General features: G+C 43.5%; 1 protein-coding gene across 1 annotated transcript; it reads left to right on the plus strand.

The window, feature by feature from the left end:
• The first annotated feature begins 8,218 nt into the window (after positions 1 to 8,218).
• Positions 8,219 to 10,244, plus strand: LOC123168205 (F-box protein At5g49610). Its single transcript, XM_044586080.1, has 3 exons — positions 8,219 to 8,437; positions 8,527 to 8,590; positions 8,708 to 10,244. Exon 3 carries the CDS (start codon positions 8,722 to 8,724, stop codon positions 9,994 to 9,996), a length of 1,275 nt encoding a protein of 424 aa, XP_044442015.1. The 5' UTR covers positions 8,219 to 8,437; positions 8,527 to 8,590; positions 8,708 to 8,721; the 3' UTR covers positions 9,997 to 10,244.
• Positions 10,245 to 18,772: the final 8,528 nt, after the last annotated feature.

The following is an 18,772-nucleotide window of genomic DNA, read 5'->3' on the forward strand; positions in this document are numbered from 1 at the left end:
TTGCTACATAACGTTTACCATACGTGCATGCTACGGGACTTGCAAACTTCAACACAAGTATTTCTCAAATTCACAACTACTCAACTAGCACAACTTTAATATCACTACCTCCATATCTCAAAACAATCATCAAGCATCAAACTTCTCTTAGCATTCAGCACACTCATAAGAAAGTTTTTTACTAGTCTTGAATACCTAACATATTAGGATTAATTTCCCAATTTAAGCAAATTACCATGCTGTTTAAGACTCTCAAAATAATATAAGTGAAGCATGAGAGAATAATAGTTTCTATAAAACAAAACCACCGCCGTGCTCTAAAAGATATAAGTGAAGCACTAGAGCAAAAACTATATAGCTCAAAAGATATAAGTGAAGCGCATAGAGTATTCTAATAAATTCCGAATTATGTGTGTCTCTCTCAAAAGGTGTGTACATCAAGGATGATTGTGGAAAACTAACAAACAAAGAATCAAATCATACAAGACGCTCCAAGCAAAACACATATCATGTGGTGAATAAAAATATAGCTCCAAGTAAAGTTACCGATGGAAGTAGACGAAAGAGGGGATGCCTTCCGGGGCATCCCCAAGCTTTGGATTTTTGGTGTCCTTAGATTATCTTGGGGTGCCATGGGCATCCCCAAGCTTAGGCTCTTACCACTCCTTCTTCCACAATCCATCAAATCTTTTACCCAAAACTTGAAAACTTCACAACACAAAACTTAACAGAAAATCTTGTGAGCTCCGTTAGCGAAAGAAAACAAAACACCACTTAAAGGTACTGTAATGAACTCATACTTTATTTATATTGGTGTTAAACCTACTGTATTCCAACTTCTCTATGGTTTATAAACTATTTTACTAGGCATAGATTTATCAAAATAAGCAAACAACACGAAAAACAGAATCTGTCAAAAACAGAACAGTCTGTAGTAATCTGTAACTAACGCAAACTTCTGGAACTCAAAAAATTCAGCCAAAATAGGACGACCTAGAAAATTTGTTTATTGATCAGCAGAAATTGGAATCAATATTTTATCATGTTCTGATGATTTTTAACAATTATTTTCGTGAACATAAAGTTTCTGGAATTTTCAGCAAGATCAAATAACTATCATCCAAGAAGATCCTATAGGTTTAACTTGGCACAAACACTAATTAAAACATAAAACAAATCTAACCAGAGGCTAGATAAAATATTTATTCCTAAACAGAAGCAAAAAAGCAAAAAACTAAAAATAAAATTGGGTTGCCTCCCAACAAGCGCTATCGTTTAACGCCCCTAGCTAGGCATAATAGCGAGGATAGATCTAGGTATTGCCATCTTTGGTAGGCAATCCATAAGTGGCTCTCATGATAGATTCATATGGTAATTTTATTTTTCTTTCTAGGAAAGTATTCCATGCCTTTCCTTAACGGAAATTGGAATCTAATATTTCCTTCCTTCATATCAATAATTGCACCAATCGTTCTAAGGAAAGGTCTACCAAGAATAATAGGACATGAAGGATTGCAATCTATATCAAGAAAAATAAAATCTACGGGCACATAATTCCTATTTGCAATAATAAGAACATCATTAATTCTTCCCATAGGTTTCTTAATGGTAGAATCCGCAAGGTGCAAGTTTAAAGAGCAATCGTCAAAATCACGGAAACCTAGCAAATCGCACAAAGTTTTTGGGAACATGGAAACACTAGCACCCAAATCACATAAAGCATAGCACTCATGATCTTTAATTTTAATTTTAATAGTAGGTTCCCACTCATCATAAAGTTTTCTAGGGATAGAAACTTCCAACTCAAGTTTTTCTTCATAAGATTGCATCAAAGCATCAACGATATGTTTAGTAGAAGCTTTATGTTGGCTATAAGCATGTGGAGAATTTAGCACGGATTGCAACAAGGAAATACAATCTATCAAAGAGCAATTATCATAATTAAATTCCTTGAAATCCAAAATAGTAGGTTCATTAATATCTAGAGTTTTGATCTCTTCAATCCCACTTTTACCAATTTTTGCATCAAGATCTAAAGACTCCGAATTTTTGGAACGCCTTCTAGGTAAAGGTGGATCATATTCAGTCCCATCATTATCAAGATTCATATTGCAAAACAAAGATTTAATAGGGGACACATCAATAACTTTTAGATCTTCATCTTTATTTTCATAGAAATTAGAAGAACACGCTTTCACAAAGCAATCTTTCTGAGCACGCATCCTAGTGGTTCTTTCTTTGCACTCATCAATGGAAATTCTCATGGCTTTGTGAGACACATTGATATCATGCTTAGGTGGAATAGCTCTAAGTTTCAAAGAATCAACATCAAGAGAAATTCTATCAACGTTCCTAGCCAATTCGTCAACTTTAAGCAATTTTTCTTCAAGCAAAGCATTGAAATTCTTTTGTGAATTCATAAATTCTTTAACACTAGTCTCAAATTCAGAAGGCATCTTATTAAAATTTCCATAAGTATTGTTGTAGGAATTACCATAATTATTGGAGGAGTTACTAGGGTATGGCCTAGGATTAAAGTTTCCTCTATACGCGTTGTTACTAAAACTATTCCTACCAACAAAATTCACATCCATAGATTCATTATTATTCTTAATCAAAGTAGACAAAGGCATGTCATTAGGATCAGAAGACACATTTTTACTAGCAAATAATTTCATAAGTTCATCCATCTTTCCACTCAAAACATTAATTTCTTCTATCGCCTGCACTTTTTTATTAGTAGATCTTTCAGTGTGCCATTGAGAATAATTAACCATAATATTATCTAGGAGTTTAGTAGTTTCTCCTAAAGTGATTTCCATAAAAGTGCCTCCCGCGGCCGAATCTAAAAGATTTCTAGAAGCAAAATTCAATCCGGCATAAAAAAATTTGTATGATCATCCACAAATTCAAACCATGTGTAGGACAATTACGTATCATTAATTTCATCCTCTCCCAAGCTTGTGCAACATGTTCATGATCAAGTTGCTTAAAATTCATAATATCGTTTCTAAGAGAGATGATCTTAGCGGGAGGAAAATACTTAGAGATAAAAGCATCTTTGCACTTATTCCAAGAATCAATACTATTTTTAGGCAAAGATGAAAACCAAGCTTTAGCACGATCTCTAAGCGAAAAAGAAAATAGCTTCAATTTAACAATATCATTATCCACATCTTTCTTCTTTTGCATATCACACAAATCAACGAAGCTATTTATATGGGTAGTGGCATCTTCACTAGGAAGGCCGGCGAATTGATCTTTCATGACAAGATTCAACAAAGCAGCATTGATTTCACAAGATTCGGCATCACTAAGAGGAGCAATCGGAGTGCTAAGAAAATCATTATTGTTGGTATTGGTAAAGTCACACAACTAAGTATTATCTTGAGCCATCGTGACAAGCAAGCAATCCAACACACGAGCAAACAAGAAGCAAGCGAGAAAAAAGCGAACGGAAAAGAGAGGGCGAATAAAAGGGTGAAGTGGGGGAGAGGAAAACGAGAGGCAAATGGCAAATAATGTAATGCGGGAGATAAGGGTTTGTGATGGGTACTTGGTATGTTGACTTTTGCGTAGACTCCCCGGCAACGGCGCCAGAAATCCTTCTTGCTACCTCTTGAGCACTGCGTTGGTTTTCCCTTGAAGAGGAAAGGGTGATGCAGTAAAGCAATGTACGTATTTCCCTCAGTTTTTGAGAACCAAGGTATCAATCCAGTAGGAGGCCAAGCACGAGTCCCTCGCACCTACACAAACAAATAAATCCTCGCAACCAACGCAATAAAGGGGTTGTCAATCCCTTCACGGTCACTTACGAGAGTGAGATCTGATAGATATGATAAGATAATATTTTTGGTATTTTTATGATAAAGATGCAAAGTAAAATAAAAGGCAATAAAAATAGCTAAGTGTTGGAAGATTAATATGATGGAAGATAGACCCGGGGGCCATAGGTTTCACTAGTGGCTTCTCTCAAGAGCATAAGTATTACGGTGGGTGAACAAATTACTGTTGAGCAATTGACAGAATTGAGCATAGTTATGAGAATATCTACGTATGATCATGTATATAGGCATCACGTCCGAGACAAGTAGACCGACTCCTGCCTGCATCTACTACTATTACTCCACACATCGACCGCTATCTAGCATGCATCTAGAGTATTAAGTTCATAAGAACAGAGTAACGCTTTAAGTAAGATGACATGATGTAGAGGGATAAACTCATGCAATATGATATAAACCCCATCTTGTTATCCTCGATGGCAACAATACAATACGTGCCTTGCTGCCCCTACTGTCACTGGGAAAGGACACCGCAAGATTGAACCCAAAGCTAAGCACTTCTCCCATTGCAGGAAAGATCAATCTAGTAGGCCAAACCAAACTGATAATTTGAAGAGACTTGCAAAGATAACCAATCATACATAAAAGAATTCAGAGAAGATTCAAATATTGTTCATAGATAAACTTGATCATAAACCCACAATTCATCGGTCTCAACAAACACACCGCAAAATAAGATTACATCGAATAGATCTCCACAAGAGAGGGGGAGAACATTGTATTGAGATCCAAAAAGAGAGAAGAAGCCGTCTAGCTAATAACTATGGACCCGAAGGTCTGAGGTAAACTACTCACACATCATCGAAGAGGCTATGGTATTGATGTAGAAGCCCTCCGTGATCGATGCCCCATCCGGCGGAGCTCTGGAAAAGGCCCCAAGATGGGATCTCACGGATACAGAAGGTTGCGGTGGTGGAATTAGGTTTTTGGCTCCGTATCTGGTAGTTTGGGGGTACGTAGGTATATATAGGAGGAAGAAGTACATCGGTGGAGCAACATGGGGCCCACGAGGGTGGAGGGGGCGCCCAAGGGGGGTAGGCGCGCCCCCTACCTCATGCCCTCCTGGTTGATGTCTTGACGTAGGGTCCAAGTCCTCTGGATCACGTTCGTTCCGAAAATCACGTTCCCGAAGGTTTCATTCCGTTTGGACTCCGTTTGATATTCTTTTTCTGCGAAACTCTGAAATAGGCAAAAAAAACAGCAATTCTGGGCTGGGCCTCCGGTTAATAGGTTAGTCCCAAAAATAATATAAAAGTGTATAATAAAGCCCATTAATGTCCAAAACAGAATATAATATAGCATGGAACAATCAAAAATTATAGATACGTTGGAGACGTATCAGATGGCGTGGTGACGGTGATGGTGAAGTGATCTCCGTAGGGCTTCGCCTAAGCACTATGAAATATGATCAGGGGTGTAAACGGTGGAGGGGGCGCCGCACACGGCTAGGCAATTGTCTGGTGTGTGCTAGGGGCGCCCCCCACATACATATAGGTGGGAGGGGGAGGGGAGGCTTCCAGGAGACGCCCAAGTAGGCCGAATCCTACTTGGGGTCTCCCCTTGGCCGGCGCCCCCCCTGCCATATTTGCCGGAGGGGGAAGGAAAGAGGAGGGGGACAAAGGGAATGGGGAGGCCGAATCCCCCCTTTCCTTTTCTCTTCCCTCTTTCCTTCTCCCCTTGGTTCGGCCCATATGGGGGGCGCACTAGCCCCTGGTGGCTGGTGTGTTTCCCCTCTTGCCCATAAGGCCCATATCTTTTGCCGGGGGTGCCCGGAACCCCTTCCGTTGACCCGATATGTACCCGGTACCCTCCGAAACACTTCCGGCGTCCGAATACTATCGTCCTATATATCAATCTTTACCTCTCGACCATTTCGAGACTCCTCATCATGTCCGTGATCTCATCCGGGACTCCGAACAACATTCGGTCACCAAAATCACATAACTCATATAATACTATATCGTCATCGAACGTTAAGCGTGCTGACCCTATGGGTTCGAGAACTATGTAGACATGACCGAGAAACCTGGCTCATGCATATCATCTACGCATAGACCCGGCTCATGGTGCCACTGTTGGGAATCGTTGCATGGAAAACAAAAAAAATTCTACGCACACGCAATGATCTATCCATGGAGATGCATAGCAACGTCGGGGAGAGTGTGTCTATGTACCCTCGTAGACCGTAAGCGGAAGCGTTTCACAATGCGGTTGATGTAGTCAAACTTCTTCGCGCTTCAACCGATCAAGTACCGAACGTACGGCACCTCCGCGTTCTGCACACGTTCAGCTCGGTGACGTCCCTCGCCTTCTTGATCCAGCAAGACGTCGAGGTTGTAGATGAGTTCCGCCAGCACGGCGGCGTGGTGACGGTGATTGTGAAGTGATCTCCGCAGGGCTTCGCCTAAGCACTACGAAAATATGACCGGGGCGTAAACGGTGGAGGGGGGCGCCGCACACGGCTAGGCATTTGTCTGGGATGTGCTAGGCACCCCCTCCTCATATATATAGGTGGGAGGGAGAGGGGAGAGGCCAAGGGGCGCCCCAAGTAGGTCCGAATCCTACTTGGGCTCCTGCCTTGGTCGCGCCCCCTGCCATATTTGTCGGAGCGGGAAGGAAAGAGGGGGGGAGAGGGAAGGAAGGGGGAATCTGATTCCACTCTTTCCTTCTCCTCCTAGGATGGCCCATATGGGGGGCACACTGGCCCCTTGTGGCTGATGTGTTTCCCCTCTTCGCCCATAAGGCTCGTATCTTTTGCCGGGGGTGCCCGGAACCCCTTCCGATGACCCGATAAGTACCTGGTTCCCCCCGAAACACTTCCGGTGTCCAAATACCCTTGTCCTATATATCAATCTTTACCTCTTGACCATTTCAAGACTCCTCGTCATGTCCGTGATCTTATCCGGGACTCCGAACAACATTCGGTCACCAAATCACATAACTCATATAATACTATATCGTCATCGAACGTTAAGCGTGCGGACCCTACGGGTTTGAGAACTATGTAGACATGACCGAGACACCTCTCCAGTCAATAACCAATAGAGGAACCTGAATGCCCATATTGGCTCCTACATATTCTACGAAGATCTTTATCGGTCGAATCGTTATCACAACATACGTAATTCCCTTTGTCCATCGGTATGTTACTTTCCCGAGATTCGATCGTCGGTATCTTCATATCTAGTTCAATCTCGTTACCGGCAAGTCTCTTTACTCGTTTTGTAATACATCACCTCGTGACTAACTCCTTAGTCATTTGCTTGCAAGCTTACGAGGTGTATTACCGAGAGGGCCCAGAGATACCTCTCCGATACTCGGAGTGACAAATCCTAATCTTAATCTATGCCAACTCAACAAACACCTTCGGAGATACCTGTAGATCATCTTTATAATCACCCAGTTATGTTGTGACATTTGATAGCACACCAGGCATTCCTCCGGTATCCGGGAGTTGCATCATCTCATAGTCGAAGGAATATGTATTTGACATGAAGAAAGCAATAGCAATAAAACTGAACGATCATTATGCTAAGCTAACGGATGGGTCTTGTCCATCACATCATTCTCCTAATGATGTGATCCCGTTATCAAATGACAACTCATGTCCATGGTTAGGAAACCTTAATCATCTTTGATCAACGAGCTAGTCTAGTAGAGGCTCACTAGGGACACGTTGTTTGTTTATGTATTCACGCATGTATTAAGTTTTCCGATCAATATAATTCTAGAATGAATAATAAACCTTTATCATGAATAAGAAAATATAAAATAACAACTTTATTATTGCCTTTAGGGTGTATTTCCTTCAGGAGGAGATGGTAAGTTTTACCTCCTCTTGCTCAACTTGTTGATTGATCATTCACTCAATGTTGGTCTACACATTATATGTAGCCGACATGTGCCGCCGTGATATACCACAGGTCAGAGGGGCGGCCATTTACGTGCATACACTGCTGGATGAAGCTGAAGAGGAAGTATGTGTGGGAGGATATGATCCGTTCATAAAAAACTTGTTGGACATCCACAATCTAGTCGAAGTTAAGACTTTGTTGTACTAGAATTAATTTGCATGCTATGTGTCATGATTTATGTTATTTTCTATCCGCACTTTGATTAATATCGACCTGTTTACATGTATTTCATCCGGTTAATTAAAATGCAGTTTGAAATGTATGCGATTAATGTTAGATGGTTGCCTCCCACACCCGTGTCCATGGACTGGTCCCTTGTTTACGAACGGAGGTGAAAGGTTCTTTTTAGTTGCCGTTGGATGCCCTTAGCTCATTTGTAAATAAAGAAAAGAAAAACGTTACCTCTATTTTTCTACACTCCTATACAAGGCTACGAACCGTGTCGTCCCATCATCTCTGTCACGGAGCCAATAAATGAAGCTGTACTAAATAGCCTGTCTAACTTCCATGTCCTGTCTCGTCTCACTGCCATCAAAGCAGCTGGCTCTCTGCCGTTTCCACTGGCCACTGCGCCTCAGCACTTGCAAGGAGAGGCAGCTAGTTTGACCACCGTTCCCCACACTATCTCACCGGGAGTTTCTCGCCGGATCGAGCACCGTCTTCCTGCCGCGCGCGGAGGTGAGCAGAATGGCCTTGCTCAGCGCGTTTTACCTGTTTGTACCATCTTTTTGTTGAGCAGAAAGACTGATTTGCTGCTTCTTTTTCAGTTCACCGGAACCGGACCCGGCGGAGGGAAGCACCGGCTGCCATTGCTCGCCGCCGTCTCGCAAGGTAAACCCGTCTCTGTTTCCTCGCCAACTTGTTCCCTTGATTGAATCCGGCCGCCGAAACCGCCGGCGCGGCGTTCCATCTTGGGGAGTTTCTTACGGGTGCCGCTTCTCCTTTTAGGCGACCCGAACCCGATGCGACGGAGCAGGATGCCTGATAAGAGAGGTGCGGCCGTGATCGACGACCTGCCCGACGACATCATCTTCGGCAAGATCCTCATCACGCTGCCGCCCAAGGACATCGGGCGCTGCCGCATGGTCCGCACGTCGTGGCGCAGCGCCACATTCACGCCGGAATTCATGGCCGAGCACCGCCGCCGGCAGCCGTCGCTCCCCATCATCGACGGGAACGGGCAGCTAGCCAGTTTCGTCACCCTCCGTGCCGATGCTTCCGCCGGAGCCACCAGCCAGCAGATCTGGCCCTTCCTCTGCAGTTGCCGTAAATCTTGCTGCGAGATTCGCCTCCATGCCTCGAGCGATGGCTTCCTCATCGTCTCGCGGGGAGACCGGTTCTACATCTGCAACCCGACCACCCGCAAGCACGCTCACCTGCCATTTCCTCGCCCTCCTCTGCCGCGCTCCTCCTGCATCAAAGACATCTCCATACACGGCCTCTACCAGCACAAATCAACCGGGAAATACAGGCTGCTCTTGTCCAATATTCACAAGAAAGAAGCCACATTGTACGTCCTCACCGTGGGAGCCAACGAGTCGAGGAGCATCCAAGTCGTCATGCCAACACTGCCTTCGCCTTCCCCGGAACAAACGCGCTCGTTACTCTGTAAGCTATGCTGGCCCTCACCAGTCCACTACCGTGGCAATCTCCACTGGTTGTTTAGGCCCGATCGCATTCCTGGCATCCGCAGCACCGGAGACATTATTGTGTTCGACACAGAAGCTGAGACATTCCGCTGGATGAGAAACCCTGCCAACGACTACACCATGAACAGGTTGTTTGACATGGAGGGCACGCCTGCTTTCCTCGGTACGTCGGCTCATGTCAACACCGCCACCACCGCCATGGACGTTTGGGTGATGCAGGACTACGAGGCTGAAACCTGGGCCTTCAAGTACCGGATCGACGTATCAATGATAGAGGCGTCACGGCTACTTGATTCAGCTTCTCCCAAAGAGACAAGTAAAAGGAATCTACCACTTGATTCAACAGTGAGATTTTTCAGTGGGATGACTCCGCTTAATGAGCGCGGGCTGCTCGTCAGCTTTAATGATAAACATGTCTTGCGTTGCGACACTGACGGCAAGTTCTTAGGACTGGTGACCATTGGTAAGAGACAGTATTGTATGGAGCTTACCGGTCATCGCCTCCAAGAGAGCATTATGCCGATTCCCTCGGGTGAGATGCAAGGAGAAGATGAGGACTTTCCGTTCTCCAGAGAGCATGCCTTCTGAAGATAGTTCAGGGTTTCTTTCTGGTTTGTTTTGCCCTTGGAGCATCTACCTATCCTGTATGAGTCATGCCTTATGTTCTTCACTCTTCTCAACTACTCTCTCCGTTCCCAATTACTCGTTATTAGTAACTACTACTAGAACATGTTATTTGGGATGGTCCCAGTAGCACCTATGCTTATTATGATGCCTTGAACACTTTTATAATGTGCTGAACAAGAGTATCTATCTATGCTATTATATATTTCTACTGTTTGCGCCCAACATTTAATTTCGGTTTGCATTGCTGAGAAGCATGAATTGCATTGTTAAAATGAGGGATTCGGCCTTGGAATCTTGGACTTGCTGTTTGAGTAAATGCTCTTGCCAGAAATGGCATTTTTAGTTTTTGAAGTGGTTAGTCTGGATCTTTCCTTCCATAGCTGATAGGCTATGTTTGCTGATCAATATATCATACCACCTAGTGGTTCTGCTTTTTTTGTTGAGACCATTCTTGCCAGGCATACTTGCATTACATAGCTGTATGTATTTGTGTCTGGTTGTTAATTCAGTTTGGCCACCAATTTGTGTCTGCTCCTGCTTATTTTGTTGTGTCAGGCATGCGTGCATTGTGTAGCTGTTGCTTAATTAGCACCCATTTGTTTTGCCTGGTTATTTACTTCAGTGTGGTCATTGTTGAAATTTTGGGCAACCAATTTGGTCCCTCGACTTCGATCATCTCTCCTGTCTTTGTTACGTGCTGCTTTCATGTTCAGGATCTGGGGCTTTTTGGGTAGAAACACGTTAGTAATGTGCTCTCTTGGATGAAGTTCAATGTGCTGGTTCTCCGGTTCATCTGTGTCTAGATAAAGATTTGTAGCTTACATGCTGACAATGTTAGCCGGTTTAAATATACTTTCATGTGGTTCATGTCTAAGATTGCATGGAAAATCCAGCCACTTCAGTGCTGTTTGTGTAATCTTTCCCGTGTGGACCAATCAACTATAGCAGTGAAATTCAGTATCGCGGAAGATCCACATGCAACGAAACATCCCTCACGAGTTCCAAACCTAACCTTCTTTAAGCTGCTTTCCCTCAAAAAGCACTTCATCATGGCTAGCTTTGAGAAAAAAATTGTGGTTCAAAATCAGACATTTCTTGGGGAATATATCAGTGCAAGCTTGTGCATTCCCCGTTGCTTATATCCTAACAATGTTGGAAGCCTGTGGTATCTTCTACCCAAGCACACTCCCGGATCACTGAAATTTGTTGTGCATGTCTGCATCTTATAAAAAATAAAAGATATGACATCTTTCCAACGTGAAAAATGCTGGTAGAAACTGATTACGCGCTTTTGTATTTGCAATTTAGTTCTTGATAAAAATGATCGACTTCTGAAGGCACGAATCATTTCTCTGTTGCCCTTCCACATGTTTCTGGCGGCATTACCAATTTGGGATACAAATCAATTGGTATGCAGGATTTTCATGCTTACCTGAATTTTAGCTTGTCGAGAGTTGGTTTTGAAACAAATCATACTCTGTGATAGTATATGTTTTGTCTTATTTTTCTTAGCTCTTCGTTTTTGTTAGTACTACTACCAGAGCATTGTCTCTGATATTAGCTCTTCTTTTTTATTAGTACTCCGTACTATACTAGCAGATCAATAGATCATGTCGTTTTGGATGGTGGTGGGAGCAGAGCATAGCACTTGCGCTTTGAAAGTGGCATATAGCATTTTTGGGTGGCACATATGATATGATCAAACGATGATTTATTTATTGATATGATCAAATGATGTATATAAGAAATTTTGTGATGATATAAATTGAATGCAACTAGGTAGGTAGGTTCAGTTGCAAGAAAGGGAATCAAATCTGCTCATAACCAAATCTGCATTGCACTAGTGGCACGACAGTGCTAATTTCAGTTGACTACAGACACAAAGCACACGTGGTTTCACATTAGTTTCGGAAACACAAACACAACATTCTAAATAAGCAAAATGTTAGAATTAAACACACATGTTTAATTGGAAGGGAATCTCCCCTTGTTAACTGCCATGCCGTTGCCATCAGGCAACCGACACGCCTCTCCCTTCGCGTCCCTCTGTATCGTCGCGTCCCTACGGGATGTATATATTGTAACAAACCCAATCAATTAGAACAACGATTCCACTACTTAGTCAATTATCTATCGCTTACTTTGCAATACGTTATCAGCACGCTCCCGGCAGAGCGATTCTATCGGCGCCTGGCTACGACCTCGCTCGCTCGCGAGTTCAACGACCGCGGCCCTCGGTTCGGCGTGGTGGCGCCTGCTACCGCGGCGGCCATCAGCCCGGCAAAAACGCTTCCAAGCGGCAGCCTCAAAACTTCGCGCCTCGCACCCTCGTCGCCAGCCGTGGCCACGCCCGCCCACGCCGTGGCCGTTCCTGGCCGCGTCGGCGCTGCTCCCCGGCCTCCCCAGCCGCGCCCCGCGCCAGGTCGTGGCCATGCTTGCATGCTTGCTGTGCTGCCATGGAATAGCCAATCTAGCACTTTCTGTGTGGATTGCTGACCGGCGACGGATAGAGCGAGATGCATCAGATCTTGGTCTGACGGGGGGCCTGCGGTGCTGAGATGTGGACCTGCATGCCTCGCGCCATCGCCATCTGGCCGCGCGGGCCGCCCCGCGCCTCGGCCGCCACACTGCCGCGCCGCCGGACTCGCGCCCTCCACGCCGCGCCCCAGACCACGGCCTCCGCGCTGCGACGCGCCCCCGTGCCCGGCCGCCCGTCTGCGCGCCCTCCTGCCCGTGGCCGCGCCGCGCTCCCGCGCTCAGCCGCGCCCTTGCGCGCGCCTGTCCTGCACCCGTGCCGCGGCCCCCCTGGCTTCGTGCCCGTGGCGCTCGCAGAACACGCCGACGCCAACGCGGGCCGGAGCAGCCTCGCGGAGAGGTTTTACGGCCGCACCATGGCCGCCATCGACCACCGCGCCAGGACTTGAGCACGGCCAGCCGATCGAGGTCGTCATAATCGACGACGACGACGAGGCCGCGGCGCTGCCGTCTCCAACCCCTGCGGTTGTTGAAGCCGAAGCCAGCGATGTGGTTGTCGATGCGGACACTGTCGGGCCGTCGCGCCTGCCGTCCCCACCGTCCCGCTGGAGAGTCCGCAGTCGAGCAGCCGCTCCAGCCGCGCAGCAGCGGTGCTCACGCTCGCGGATGGCGCCTACAACGGCGTCGCACCCGGCACCCACCTCCGCGGTGGCTCCTCCTCCAGGACGAGCGCGGCAGGAGATCTTCTCATCGGTGATACGGCCGGTCAGCCGGCGCTGGGGGGTCTCCGCCGGTCTCCGCTCTGGATTTGGGATTGAAGTGACTCGGGAATTCGTAGACCTGTTTATTTCATCTAGTCGCTCTCCCTTATCTACTCGGTTTGACCAGGCCGAGGCTGCCTTACGTGATACGTGGCCATATGCATGCGCTGGGAATTTAGGCATCCAGCATAGCATGCCACGTTTTGCTTATTTGCACATTTGTTTCAGCAGATTAGCATCTACCCCTCCGTTCCTAAATATCTGTCTTTCTAGAGATTTCAAATGGTCACCACATTCGGATGTATATAGACATATTTTAGAGTGTAGATTCACTCATTTTGTTCCGTATATAGTCACTATTTGAAACCTCTAGAAAGACAAATATTTAGGAACGGAAGGAGTAGACCCGTGTGACTAACATCATTTCTAGTCACTGTTTTAGACCTGTTTATTTCAGTTTCAGTATTGTTTTTTGTCTAGTAACTTATATTCCAGAACATATGTGTGATGTGATATATTTCCATGTCCTACATGTTGAAATTATACATCCACAATTTGCAATTGAGATTTTTTTAATCTCTTGCAATGATAAATTCAGTACCTCTGAAGTACGGTTTCTCCGTTGAGTGCGAGGTATTCCGGAATATTTCTATGATGTATTTATTTCCATGATAACCACATGTCGAGATTAATACGTCTATTTGCAATTGAGATTTTCAATTTCTTGCAAATACGGATGCAAAATTCAAGGTGATTTCTTCAAATTGATGCTTGAGATCACAAGATAGTCATATAGATCTACTGCCTACGCAGATTATCAATGACTACTGTTAAAGCCTACATTTTGTCATTTCGACATTATGATTGCTTTACAAAGTGCTCTCCCACATATGTTACTATGTTGTGACATAAGGCATTACGAGTGAGTATCTATTGATTTCATCAGATTATACTCCCTAGTGCTGCGAGATTACTCTATTTTGGAGATTATCTTTAAAGTGACATACTTAGCAATTTGAGATTCACACTAATGGTTTCAAGCTAAGTTCTTGAAATATCCATTAATTTTGCAATATTCATTACAACGGTAACCATGATGGTCTTTAATTTACTGATAGTAAATTAATTATCTTTGGTAACCGATGGCTAGAGAATTTAAGGCATTCGCCTTCACTGGCCACCACTGCACTACCTGGGCCATGAACATCATGATTGCTCTTGTGTCTCGTGGGATAATGTGTGGAATTCAAGACCTGTCAGATTCACCTACGGTTGGAGTCACACCACTAACAGAATAAAAATGTTGCCTTATGCATCATAAGGCATTATATCGATCCAGATATCAACATCTGCTTATTCTGTATTAGCAATCCCTGTGATACAAAGGACCTCAAGAGTAAAGGTTTGAAGCTCACTTCAACCTTCAACCCCGACATCATTGAAGGTGACGGGACCCTTTGGGCATGGAGAACGTGATGGTTGAATATGTCTCAACCGACATGTTTGGAGACTATGAACAGTCTCTCAATCTCCTCAGTGGTCAATATAATTTATGTCCATTTACGATGTTGTAACAACAACATAAGTATTGTTGTCATCATATATTGTATATCACAATATATTGTATCAGCACTTTGATACAAATTCATTTGTATGTATTCTATATATCCGACAGTGATTTTCTTGAGAATCTTCATGTCTATATATAGATTTCTACGGGAGTCAATCCGATGAAAAATGATATGTGCCTTGTGGGCATATGCACCACAAACTCTATACTCAAGGAAGTCCAATGTTTCCACTCTCATTGAGAGAAAGGAGATATTTTAAAATCCCTAGACGCGATGAGGTATTTGTTGGCACAACTCGAGTCACATTTACTATCCCTGTGGGTACTCGAGTAACGTCGGGATGCTTTATTGCTTCCCAGGTTTAACTCGTACCCTACTAAACTATGGAGGTATCCGTTAAAATAGTTTTCATAGAGAAACTTATGTTGACAAGAAAGAGAAATACATTCTCTTTACCATATGCAACGGATATGGCAAGCACATTCTCCATGTATCATCTGGATTGTACTACACATACTACAAAACCCGTAGCACATGTTGCGCCCAAGATAGTTTTCCAAAATGTCTTGTACATGAAAAACTTGGCATACTCGCCTTGGTCATCGAGACATTGGGTTGAAACCGAAACTATTAGCAATTCCAATAGTTTATGATTATTATGATGCTAAATTCTAACACCATTTGGATTTTATGTGCACTACAAGTGACACAGGGAAGCTAATTTTAAGGCTTGCACACCTTAAAGTCTACGCTGAACCACTCAGACTCCTTGAATGCATCAAGTTGAGGTAAGTGGCTCTTCCCATCCATTGACTAGACTATTCAGGTATTCCATGGTTCTAAAAGACATATCAATATGATGGTCTTAAGTGTGTGCTTTATTCACACGAAACCATTGGCTCATTATCCTGACATCGATTTCAAGCAAATCGAATGGATAACATTGCATAATTCTCCTTGAGTGCCTTCTCTATGGCCCTTGGATTGAAGTTTAGCAATTTGTCCTAATGTCTAGACTCAAAATGGTTTGGTAGAATAATACCCAAAGAGTTAAGCTCATTGCATTATCTTTATTTTGGAATTGCAACTTACCAACTTTACGTTGGAGTCATACAGTTTTACACGCTCATGACAGAACTGCATAATATTATTCCCCTCTATCTTTGATATGTGGATATCTATCAAGTATTTCCCATCTGCGGTAATTCGGTTGCATACCGATATCACCACCCGGCATACATCATTGGCCCATCAACATATAGCTGGGATCTATGTGAGGAATAACTATATTTCCGTCATACCTCAAGCTCCTCGCATGGGGAGTTATTCAAGGCCAGTATGCTGATTCAATGAGGAACATTTCCAGGCATTAGGGGGAGATTTCAAGTACCATAAAGAATGCCAGGAAATTAGTGGAATGTTCAACACATTTCTGCCACAAATCCACGTACTCAAAGATCTGAACCATGCGTTCAGAAGATTTGCAACACATTGCAAATAACCTGCCAGATTCATTTACTGACTATAAAGGTGTCATACAATCCTACAATCTTGAAAAATATGTCGGAAAGAGTGGAGGTACCAACTAAAACCACTCAACTCCCCATTCAAAGCAACAGGGGGAGAAGTACAGCAATAGTAATCAGGATTCAGCTTCTCGCAAGCAAGGATATCAAGGCCCGTGAATCAGTAAATGCAAGTCAACTTCACGTTGACAGACACCTGATGGGTAGTATACACCCAGTGGACGGGAAACCTCCACCAACCCAGGTCATAGTGCACAAAATGACCGGGACATCGGAATACCTGACTCAATCGCATTGGGAAATCGCGAGCAGTCACTATGGGTAACGATATTTCCATCAATTATATATTGATATATAGATTCTGGAGAAACATATAACCAGAAGTCTACAATTGTCGACATACATTTCTCAACTAGATTGAAAAAACCTTTCAAGTGATTCAGATCCAAAGACCATGGCCATAGCAAAGTGTGAACAACACTCGGACTGAACTCAAGCAAAGGGTATAATCTATCTAGGTAGAAATAATCTTGCTCAATAATGAGAAGGTACTCATAAGCAATACCTACACCAGTTTTCTTCTGGAAATAGAATTGAGAACAACGAGGTGGTGAAACAAAGAGCAAATATTGTAGCACAAGGGTTCACACAGATACCCAACTATTCTCCAGAGGTGGAATCTCATTCCGATAACTTATATAATTGGCAGTTCAAAATCATCTATCTCTGCAGTTGATAGATGTAGTGATTACATATCCATGTAGATCACTAGATTCAGATATAGATAGTTCCCAATGGAACCTCAATTCTGAATTGAAGTACAAAATGCAACATACATTGTGTAAACTCAATAAGTCACCATATGACTTATTATTATCGTCGGTACATTTGGTGCAACCGACGTAGTGAGTTCCTTATTCACAAGGATTACTCCTACAATGATGATTATCCATGTTTGTGTGTCTGCAATGACGACACATGTAATCATCTAAATGACGGAGTTTAAAATGAAGGATTTGGGTAAACCAAAATACCGCTCGTTACTATAACTTGAGCACCTTCATTCATACATTACGGTATACTATGTTGTCTATATCCATAATATATTGGAGAAATTCATTGTGGACAAATCTTATCCATCCATAACTCTCATGGTAGTTTATTCTCTAGACATAAAGAAAGATCTATTTAGACCAAGAGATGATGGAAAAAAGGATATTGGGACTCAACGTTCCATAATGCCATTGGATCCACCAAACACAATTGGTTGGAACTCAAGAATATCTATCGAAATCTCCAAAGGCATCAAACATCTTGTCCTGGTTTTTTAGTTTCACAGAAATGTGAACACCGATATCATTGGATACATCGATTAGATCCCCACTATGTCAGATCGTAGAAAAGCTTAGTGTTCATACTAGGTGTGGTAGCCCTCTCATGAAGAGTCTTCCAAACAGACCTCTTGGCTACATCCATCAACCATTATCGCAAAGATAATGTTGCTTGTGTTGCCCGGATGCAAACAGGTTACGTAATAAGCAATATCGCTATATTGCATATCTTGCAAGTCAAATCATGTGAATGATTTGTTCACCAAGTCTCTACCAGCTTCTACATTCCAGAAATACATTCATGGAATTGGTATGTGATGGCTTCAGAATTTGCAAGAATCAGGGGGCGTACCTTCCTGAATTGTTCCTGTTCAAAGCATCATATTATACTCTTTTTTCCTTCATGAGTTTCCTTTAAAGGTTCTTATAAAGGTTTTTGATGAGGTAATATCAACATGAGATCATATGCCATACTTTCTGTTTTCCCCATCAGGGTTTTTAAGATAGTATATATGACATATTTATTGTCCTCTAAACTCTGTGAGTTTTCTCGTATTAAGTTAAAAGAGACAATAACCATTATATGTTGCATCATTTTCTCCTTATTTTTCCCACTCGGTTTGAAGGAGTTTTAGCAACATATTCTACACTACTCATATTTTTCCCACATGGTTTTTGGAGGAGACTCTTTCGAGTTGATGATACTACATGGACAAGCGGAGATTAGGGGGAGTGTTAGAATTAAACACACATGTTTAATTGGAAGGGAATCTCCCCTTGTTAACTGCCATGCCGTTGCCATCAGGCAACCGGCACGCCTCTCCCTTCGCGTCCCTCTGTATCGTCGCGTCCCTACGGGATGTATATATTGTAACAAACCCAATCAATGAGAACAACGATTCCACTACTTGTCAATTATCTCTCGCTTACTTTGCAATACAAAAGATGTGAAGCAGTTTACTGCGGGCGCATCAACATATGCATTTAGCTTATGGCCAGCCCTCGACGAAGCGCCTTACCAATTAGCCTGAAATAGAGCTGAGTTCAGTTAGTATGTCCGTCAGTCTCGTGAG

This window comes from Triticum aestivum, chromosome 7D (assembly GCF_018294505.1).
Source record: "Triticum aestivum cultivar Chinese Spring chromosome 7D, IWGSC CS RefSeq v2.1, whole genome shotgun sequence".
Classification (NCBI taxonomy): domain Eukaryota; kingdom Viridiplantae; phylum Streptophyta; class Magnoliopsida; order Poales; family Poaceae; genus Triticum; species Triticum aestivum.